Here is a 10,576-nt window from a genome sequence, read left to right on the forward strand (position 1 = left end):
GCTGTGATTGGCTGGAGCGCAGTAAACACTGAGAAGCCGGATCTGAAGATTCGGCCCCGTCAGCATGGAGCTGGGAGACCGGGAGGTACCGGCGGCCAAGCCCGATATAGAGGTGGAATGGGGCGCCTTCCTGCAGGAGACTGGTGAGTGCGGGGACATAGCTGGCTACAGTGAGCAGTGCTGCGGGGCCATATGGGCTACAGCACCGGGGGCGTAGCCAGCAGTTAGGTGCAATACCATATAGCAGGGGTCTCTAACTCGGCTGGCCAAATGGGCCACATGTAGAGGGGGGATTCTGTCTGTGGTAGCGCCCCCCTGCTGTCTAGTGGCAGGGGCAGCATTCCCCTAATGTTCCCATAGAGCTATCACATGGGGCAGCACCCACCTATGTGGCGGGGGTAGTGTTCGCATAGTGTCATCATATGGGATAGTGTCTGCCTAGTGTTGGGTGTTACAATATTACAATATGGACATCGTGGCTGGGTGTCTGACAATTGCCAGGCCGAGATTAATGGGAAGCTCCCTTTAAGCCATAGATTTGTAGTTCTGATCCAGTATTGGATCTTCAGACCCAAGTTATTGGAACTATGACACATTTATGTAGTATTATTATTATGTAGTATTATTCTAGTATAACATTGCAGAATACACACACTGACTACTATCAGTAACCCTCTGTTAATATCCGGCTAGGGCTAAGGGATCACAATAATCTGTATAGTAGCATGTCGATCATTGGCCACTCAAGATATTTTGGGGTGAGAGGTTATTACTACCGTATGTAAGATGGAGAAGTCTGTTGTGCTTTCCGTATGTAAAAAGAAAAGGTATGTGATCCCCTTTTGGCCAGAGAATGGGGTATTATGGTTACATTTGGTATGTGTCAGGATATGTTGACCCAGGTAGGGCGATGTAGGATGCCAGTGTATTGGGCATTTCTGATCTTACCTCTTCCTCCTGCAGTGGGCACAGCACTGTCAAGCTATGGATGGTTTATTCTGTTGGGCTGTATATTACTGTATCTTGTGAAGCAGAGGTTCTCGGATAACATCAGCTCTTTGCTGACCTCCACCCCCAGATCCACAGAAGGTATGTACCGCACCCTCACCCCGTTTTTCATTTCTTCCATATAACCTATAGAGATGTCAAATGTCATACTGTGGCAGTCAAAGACAAGACTGGATATTAGCTATATAGTGTGTCCAGTAGTGGCATTACCATAATGGCTTTTTTTTTGTTTTAATTCTGCGATAACACATGGTGTAAAAGCTGAAAAAGAATTGCTGCATCAGAAAACTGTCTCCATTTAACTGGATTGATGACCCTTAACTTAAATCCAATTCTAAAACTACTTTTCTTAATGCATAGTAGGGGTGAATCTAAGAAACTTTGTAATTTATCTTATTATAGACGCTTCCTGCTCCATTTATCTTCATTATAGTCTCCGTATTCACCTCACTCATAGAAATTCTTATATTCACCTGTACTATTCATATAATTAAAGTTGTCTTATAATTGAAGGTACAATATAAACTACACCTCTGGTCTTTCCTTGCCAAAGATGGAGGAAATGGATGTCCAATAAGATGTCTAAAATTGTGTTAGTTGTTGTTTTTTAAGATCTACAGTAGAAATCTCTGTCCCACTTTCAAAGATGAATTGTTTAGTTTTAAGCCTAATATCACCAAATGCAGATGTTGTATCACTGTGGTCATTTGCTAGGAAAACATTGCTAAGTAGGATTCTAAAGTGAATGTCTGTTTATTTAAAGGGGTTGTCCCATCATAAGGATCCTATCTATACTGCTAGTTTATGTGGATATAAAACTTTTTCTAAATACATTGCTTTATCAAAACTGCTTTGTTTGGCCGCTATCTTAATTTATTCACTTAATTGTTTATATGCGTTTCTATGACTACGGGTCCCAGACGGGTTTATCTGCTCAGTCCCCAAGTAGCTGCCTGCTCTCAGGGGGGGAGGGGCTGAGTGCTGTGAGCAGCTCTGAGCTGTGTATGTCTCTGCCACAGACAAGCAAAGGAGCTCCTCAGATAGGGGAGGTGAGAGCTCCTGTATTTCTGAGCTGTTATCTCCTGCTCTTCCACTTATCAGTCGGTTTAATTGAATTTGGCTGATAAGGGCTGACTGACTCAAATCCAGCTCTGCTACATCAGCCTCTACATCAGCTTCATACTGTGGTAATTCATTTACATCCAATCCCTCATTACTGGCTGCAAACATAGCAGATAGCAGAGCAAGTGAAACCCCGACCACCAATGTGCCGAGAAACCCAGGAGGTGAAGAGAGCACAGAGCCTGTAGGTTGGTGAACAAGCGTGATGGGAATACCCGTTTAATTCTGGTATTACCAAAGGGGTTTTCTGGCACTTATTAAAATAGAAAACACCTCGGCCATTCCATGCTCCAGTGCTAGCACTATACTAGGCCATCCATATCTGATCTTGGACAAGCCACTTAAGTGTACTATGCTTTTTGCTTACCTCTGCAACTTTTTATATTTGATTTGATAGATTTATTCTTAACCCTTTCCCGACATCCGCCGTAATAGTACGGCGCATGCTGGGTGTGTAACTATGGCGGCTGCCATAGCTGCCGGGTGTCTACTGCTTTACACAGTAGACAACCAGCGCTAATGTCTCTGATTGGTCCCCGGACCGATCGGAGGCATTAACTCTTCCGGCACCTCGGTCAAAGCTGACTGAGGCGCCATTTTCCCGGCGACACGTGGCCGCTGCCATTTTCTTGGTGATCGCCGGCACCCGGAGTAAGCTCCAACGTTACGTTACTATGACAGCTGGGAGCCTTGTGAAGGCTCCACTACTTGTCATTACATTGCTTCTATTGCAGGCTATGCTACATAGCCTGAAATAGAAGTGCCGATATTTTGCAATGCATTAGCATTGTAATGCATTGCATTACTGATCAGACCCGCTGGGGTTCAAGACCCCTAGGGGGTCTGATAAATGCAAAAAAAAAAGTAAAAACATAAAAAAGTCAAATCACCCCCCTTTCCCTAGAACATATATAGAAGTAGTTAAATACTGTGAAACACATACATGTTAGGTATCCCTGTGCCTGAAATTGCCCGCTCTACAAATCTATAAAAATATTTTTCCTGTTCGGTAAACGCCGTAGTGGGAAAAATAGTCAAAAGTTCCAAACCGCCGTTTTTTCACTTTTTTGATTCTGATAAAAATTTAAATAAAAAGAAATAGCATTTCCCAAAAATGGTAGAACTAAAAAATACACCCGGCCCCGTAACAAAAAGACGCCCTATGTATCCCCGTACACAGATGTATACAAAAAAGTAACGGCTGTCAGAATATGGCGACTTTTAGAAAAAAAATTTTTTTTAACAGTTTTGGATTTTTTTAAGGGGTTAAAATGTAAATAAAACCATATAAATTTGGTATCCCCGGAATCATACCGAATCACAGAATACAGGGGACATGTCATTTTGGCTGCACAGTGAACGCCGTAAAACCGAAGCCCGTAAGAATGTCGCAGACATGCATTTTTTCTTCAAATCCACCCCATTCTGAATTTTTTCCAGCTTCCCAGTTCATTATACAGAATAATTAATGGTGGCATCATGCAGAAAAATTTGTCTCGCAAAAATTAAGACCTCATATGGCTCTGGGAGCGGAGAAATAAAAAAGTTATGGGGTTTAGAAGGAGGGGAGTCAAAAACGAAAATCAAAAAATGCCGTCGGCGGGAAGGGGTTAAAAAGTATTACAGATTAGTAAAAGTTTTATTTACATAGTATTGCTATGATATAAAGCAGTTAGGACAATATAACCCAGTCAACCAGATAATATAAATTAAAAATAAATTAATAAAACATATCTATTTTATTGTGGTTAAAGGTAAGAATGTGTTGTAGGTTTTTTTTGTTTGACTTTTTTTTTTTTTTTTTTTTTCTTCCCACTTGCAGACCCAGATGAGGTGGTCAGAAGACAGGAAGCTGTGGCTGCAGCCAGGCTGAAGATGCAGGAGGAGCTCAACGCTCAGGCTGAGAGGTTTAAAGAGAAGCAGAAACAGGTGGGAAGTAGTGACCATCTTATTCTTAAAGGGGTTGTCTAATAACAACGACTAAATGACCGACTCTTAGAGATCAAGACTCAACACTTTATGGGGCCACGGTGGGGGCCATTTTACTGAATGGAGCAAACATATGGTATGTGGTCCATCTAAACCAGGGGTAAGAAACCTTCGGAACTTTAGCTGCACTGAAACTACAACTCCCAACATGCTCCATTCACCTCTGAGAGTTCCAAGAACAGCAGAGCAAGTATGCATGCTGGGAGTTGTAGTTTTACAACAGCTGGAGTGTTGGAGGTTGCTTACCCCTGACTTAAACAATAGGCCTAACCCACATATAAGGGCCTCAGTCAAGATAGGTCTTTTCTCATATAGGGCCCATATAGGTCTCACAATGTACATTTTCCCCTATCAGTATGTCCTTTTGGAGTATGGGAAGAAATCCACACAAACACAGGGAGAACATACAAACTCCTTGCAGATGTTGCTCCAGGCAGGATTTGAACCCAGGACTCCGGCGCTGCAAGACTGCAGTGCTAACCACTGAGCTGCCATGCCTCCCCATCTTTTTTTCTTTTATACCAAAAAAAGCCCACATTCCTAAGAAAAAACTTAGCAAAGCCACATATGAAGATGTCAGAAATATTACAAGCACTATATATATTTATATATTTTAGTGATTTTTAGCAAAGACTATAATGATCATTAATTTTCTTTATCAATATACATAGAACACAGATGAACCTTGTTTGGTTTTGGAGGTTTTTAATGTACTTTTTCAATGGGGAAGACCAGGAATTTCATTGCTGATTTCACCCTTTGCAAGAATGTTTTCTAAGGCAAGTGGTCCCTGGACCCTAAGCCAGTTGTCTGAAATGTGAGAAGATTTTAGACATGTGATTGTAGTCTTTAGTTTTTCCATTAAAGCAGCAGTCTTGTGCCAATGCTTGCAGATCATAGCAGGATGTCTTAGAGGTGGGGTGGCACGCCTGGTACAGTTTTGTACCTGTCACATAGTATTTTAGGTAGTAGGCTTAAAAACCATGAGATGCTGACCACTAATAATAGAAATAGCATCTTTTCTTCTGTGTGCAGAAGATGGGCTAGTGTTGTCTTTCTTGCTTTTTTTTATGGGTTTTTCAGAAGATTGCTTGTACTTCAGGAAAAATAAAAGCACAGATGAAGGGAGATGCCTTGGCAGGGTTCCTCACACAATATAACAATAGTCATGTTGGCAGTAAGCACTACTGGCTGGTTTACCCAAATCACATACTGTCAGCCAGGTCCTGGCAGCGTCCTCTCCTGCTCAGAGCAGCCGGGACTGTGGGAATGTGGAAGAAGCGGAGCAGAATGCCAGATATAATACATCATATCTCTGCATGAATCCTAGGAAGCAACCGAGGTTCGAGCACAGCCCATACACTCAGGATTTACTGGGAGACTCTGACAACTTAGGGGTCAATTGTTACAGTAAAATACAAAAATTATGGATTGGCATTTTTACCATTTCATAAAGCAACAACCGCTCCAAAAAAGTCCGTTTTGTGTATAACTAATAGTATTTCCAGAATAGGGTTAAAAATGACATCAGTGGTTGGCTAGATGGTAGAGAAACTCTTACAAATCGGAAAAAATCTGCACTGACTTTTGTCCAAACAGCTGAAATAAAATGTGCGAAGGCAATGAACAAGGACGTTCTTGACTCCACATAAATGAAATTTGGGCTAATATTATTGAGGCCATCTGGAACATCCTCTGTCCTGAGTGTGTGAACATAACCTAAACTCTATACTGTTAAAGGGAGTCTACCACCTCCCCCCAAGAATATTTCATTGTCACCATGGTGTTACACAGCACATTGCAGTTATAACATACCTGTGTTACATATGTCACTTCTGTAGATTTGGAGGAAAACAACTTTGAATTCCTATAAAAATTAGGCAGATGGTGCACTGGGGGTGGGGCTTAGCATTGGAATAGGGAATTGCTTTTGCTGCATAGGGTTCTGCAGGAATGAGTATGGGTGTGATTGGCAAGAACAGCGCTCCAATGAAATCCCTACTCATGCCTGCAGCTACCTGTGCTGTGAGCAACAAGAGCAGTGCCCCCAATGCTGAAGTCCCGCCCCCAATGCTGAAGTCCCGCCCCCAGTGCACCAACTGCCTAACTTGCATAATAATTCAAAGTTGTTTCTCTCCAAATGTACAAAAGTGACATATATTACAGTGATGAACATCTTACCTTTGCTATATGGTGGTAGTAGTCAAATATGCTTGGGGGAGGAGGTAGATTCCCTTTTAAATAGAATTTCTATGCAAAATGTAAAAAAAAAAAAATCATACAGTGGAAAGCTAGACGTTGGCTTTTGTTGTTGACTGTTAGTGCTATTAACTTTTTTCTGTTCAGTTATGTTGGAATTTTTTGTTGTTAAAGTGATAGTATGACATGCAGCCATATTGGTTGTCACATTTTAGTAAGTGAATTGTAAGTGTCTTTTGTCTTATCCTGAGTATTGCTTGGGCGGCACACGGTGGAATATATAACTGTTATATACACTGTGTGTGTGTGTGTGTGTGTGTGTATGTATATATATATATATATATATATATATATATATATATATATATATATACTGTATATTATACCACTCTTACACTCTTTGCTGCATTTCAGCTGGAAGAAGAGAAAAGGCGTCAGAAGATTGAGAGCTGGGAGAGTATGAAGGAAGGGAAAAGTTACAGGGTGGCTACTCGTGTACCTCAGGTAAGACTAGAAACAACTTGGCAATGTTCCCTTTTAGATTATAGCTTACATGCCGTGTCCTGTGAATACAAAGACATGAGGTCAATGTCATTGAAAGATTTCAACTGCTTTGCCTTAACGTCAGCCATGAATTGGTCGCATTCTATTCTCTTGAGACCGATTCACGTTGGACATCCTATATGTTATAACCTTACACTGATAATTTGACTTTTATAGCACCAACAGCCATTCGCTGACTGGTCAGACATTATTGTAGAGCATGCCTTCGCTACTTGGCCTGGATCTGGGGAAGTAAAAAAAAAAAAAAAAAAATCTGATCATGCTTGTCAGAAATGGACCGATGCATTTGTATGACCGAGGGCTTCACCTTTAGGCTGCCATTTCTTTATATTTGGATAGTTTATGCCTGTTGGTCCCATATGGGATAGAAAACAGTTGAATGATTGCCCAGACAGTAGCTTAGCCCTCTAATTCCTCCATAGTGAAAAACTGTAAGGCCAACCCCATGGGCATGGCTACCTTTATATGGAGGCACTTCTGTCAGCTCTTCTCTATTAAGAGTACGTTCAAGGGGCTCTATCAGCAAAATCATGCTGATAGAGCCCCACATATGTGTGAATAGCCCCCCCCCCCGTTTTAAAATAAAACCCTTAAAAAGAATGTGCTCTACTTGTGCATCGTGCACGCTGGGCGGGCATTCAGGGTGTGTCTTCATCTTCATCCACGCCTCCTCTTCCTCCGATGTCCTCCTCCGGCGCTCGCGAGCGGACACTGATATAAAAAAATGGCCTGGGCGCCTGCGCAGTAGCATGTGGCTTCTACTACGGCTACTGCGCAGGCGCCCAGGCCATTTTTTTTATATTAGTGTCCGCTCGCGAGCGCCGGAGGACGTCGGAGGAAGAAGAGGCGTGGATAAAGATGAAGACACACCCTGAATGCCCGCCCAGCGTGCACGATGCGCAAGTAGATAACATTCTTTTTTAGGGTTTTATTTTAAAACGGGGGGGGGTTAGTTTAATATAACATTTATGGTGCCTGAATAGCCTTTTTAAAGGCTATTCACGCATATGTGGGGCTCTATCAGCATGATTTTGCTGATAGAGCCCCTTTAACACAGGTAACGTTGACCTACATCAGGCGCAGGAGAACAGAGGTGTTGCCTCATACACATTGTAGTGTTGGATCTCACTACATTCTAGTATTTATTTCCGCATGATACAAGAACAAAAACCCTAAAAGACTAGGCGCTAGCATTGTGGATTTAAATGAACAAACCTGCATACAGGTCACCTGGTGTGGAAATGTCTCCAGTCTCCATTTTCTTATTTGGAGCGTTATCCTTTCTCTCTCATTGCAGCCTCAAGAGCCATCTCCCAGCACATCAGCATCATCAGCTGCTCCAAAGCCAAAACCAGATCGGAGATCTCTCAGAGGAGGAGGTCAGTATGTACTAAAACTGGGAGTTGTGATGGCAAATGGGTCAATGGTCTAAAATAAGCCAGTAGCTGTTCTGAAGTCTCCTTGCTAAACAAGTGAACTATTTAAAGTATGCGTGTTCAGTATGAATACTGTGTGTGCAGCCAATATTGCTACAGGGCACTGACTGCACTGGTACTCTTAAGCCCCACGTTTCCAACAGTCTGGAAACCGCAGCTAAGTCTTGAGTTGCATTGCGTCATCACCGATCCCTTGGCTGTACCACTGGCTCTGCATACGCACAAGGTCGAACTCTTGAAAGCACATAGGCATATTGTGCACTATAACAGGACTTTTATTCAGAAATTATTCATGTAATATGCTGACTGTCCTGCAGAGGGCACACAAGTACTGTCTTCTTACAATAACAGGACAGGAACCTTTTCGTTCCTTGCTGTGACACTTGCAAGAACTTTTTTTTTTTTTTTAAATATCCATGCTAATATACAATAATTATTATTATTATTTTTTTTTTAGGTTATAACCCTCTAACAGGTGACGGAGGGGGTACATGTGCCTGGAGACCTGGAAGAAGAGGGCCCTCTGCAGGGGGGTGAGGTTAAAGCACCTTGCTGGTGTTACTACTTTCAATAATACCAGCAAGGATAAGGGCCTGAACCGCCTGAAACTATAGCGTCTTCTTCTAACCTTAAGGATATCTAGATTTTGAGTATAAATGAAGCACACAGTGAACTAATGGTCGTCTTCTGCCATAACTGTCTGCTGCTGTATGTGCAGTACAACACCTGCATTTGGAGGGACATATTGCATTTTGAGCACAGTGTCAGTGTAGAGGTTGTGCAGAGCCTTTCCTCTTCACCCGATCTAAGGCTCAGTTCCCACGGAGTAACGTGCCGCACATTAAGACAGGTATACACGTGTCAGAGTGTGAGCGCTCAAAACAGATCCCATTCACTTCAATGTGTGCCGACTCACGTGCGCTACACATTGAAATCAATGGGTTAAAAAGCTTCCCATTAATTTCAATGTGTAGCGCCCGTAAGCCAGCACACATTGAAGTGAATGGGATCTGTTTTGAGCGCTCACACTCTATATGTCTGAATGCGCGGCGTGTTACTCCATGGGAACAGAGCCTTACATTTCGTGACTCGTGTGGCAGAAGAGAGGGCGCGACACAACTCCTTACGCAGATGATGTAGATGGTTTTTGGTTCACTGTAGTGTGACGCTATGAATGATGTTTTCCTTAGAAATGGCCTGAAGCCAATAAGGTTGACTGATGTCATGTGGCGGTCTGCCCTTTTCTATTTGTCTTTTCATTGTCACATTTTCAAACTGTGGATAAATAGATATTTTGCACATTCAGCTATATGTATCTCAAAGGAGGTAGAGATTAAAGGGTTACTTTAGGATACCGTCCCCCCACCCCATCCACAGGGTGGGAGGTATTTTGCTGATTCGGGTGACTACAGTGCTTGGCTCTCTACTAGCAGTCCCAATGAAGTGGATGTGTATGCACATCCAGACGCTCCATTTATTTGTTGGTACAAGGGACTCCTGTTCTGGTGCTTGTTCCCAGCTGTCTGGCCCCTTTGATCAGCAAGTTACCCCACTTACAATAGCCAGAATCCTCCAAGTCCTTTTTTAATGCAGTTGTCTACTGGGTTCTGACCTGATTTTCCAAGACTCATATCTGTATTTAATAAAATCCACTGTATCAATGTTTAAATAAAAAGTGTACTTTTACACACCCCAAATTCTTCTTCTTCAGCACATTGGGGATATCTCGGAAAATGTTTGTATTGGGCGTAAGATCCAAGTGTGTTTGCATTTGGGTGTGTGTCAGAAAATGCGGGCCAAAATCTCACAATTTCATTTTGATTCTCTGCTTGTGGGAAAATGGTGCTACATTAAGGGTCAGTTCACAAAGAGTTTTTTGGCGCTGATTTTGAGGCTGAATCCGCCTCAAAATCACCCTTGAAAAAAAAAGCCTGTTTTTTGGAGGCTGATTTTTGAGGTGGATTCAGCGTCAAAATCCTCGCCAAAAAACTCCATGTTCACTGACCCTAATATTAACCAGTCCTATTTTATCGTAAAGGCCTTTGTGTACGTTTTAGGTGTCCTAAAAAGTACAAAATCCCTTCGATTCAGATTGCTTAGGACGAGCTCACACATTTTGTCATTTCTGTTTTTGGGAGGAGAGATCATTACATATATTGTATTAGCACTCATGCAGTGTGTATTTTCATGCTTTTTATTATTAAAGGTAAATTACCGGTATGTCACATTTCTGTACAGTCTTAAAGGAGCTATTCCAA

At 42.2% G+C, this 10,576-nt stretch overlaps 1 protein-coding gene across 1 annotated transcript; it reads left to right on the forward strand.

The window, feature by feature from the left end:
• The first annotated feature begins 3 nt into the window (after nucleotides 1–3).
• SELENOS (selenoprotein S) lies at nucleotides 4–10,008 on the forward strand. The gene is made up of 6 exons (XM_075273120.1): nucleotides 4–143; nucleotides 964–1,089; nucleotides 3,953–4,059; nucleotides 6,733–6,822; nucleotides 8,180–8,261; nucleotides 8,776–10,008. The coding sequence occupies exons 1-6, from the start codon at nucleotides 65–67 to the stop codon at nucleotides 8,853–8,855; spliced, it is 564 nt and encodes a 187-aa protein (XP_075129221.1). The 5' UTR covers nucleotides 4–64; the 3' UTR covers nucleotides 8,856–10,008.
• Nucleotides 10,009–10,576: the final 568 nt, after the last annotated feature.

This window comes from Leptodactylus fuscus, chromosome 5 (assembly GCF_031893055.1).
Source record: "Leptodactylus fuscus isolate aLepFus1 chromosome 5, aLepFus1.hap2, whole genome shotgun sequence".
NCBI lineage: Eukaryota > Metazoa > Chordata > Amphibia > Anura > Leptodactylidae > Leptodactylus > Leptodactylus fuscus.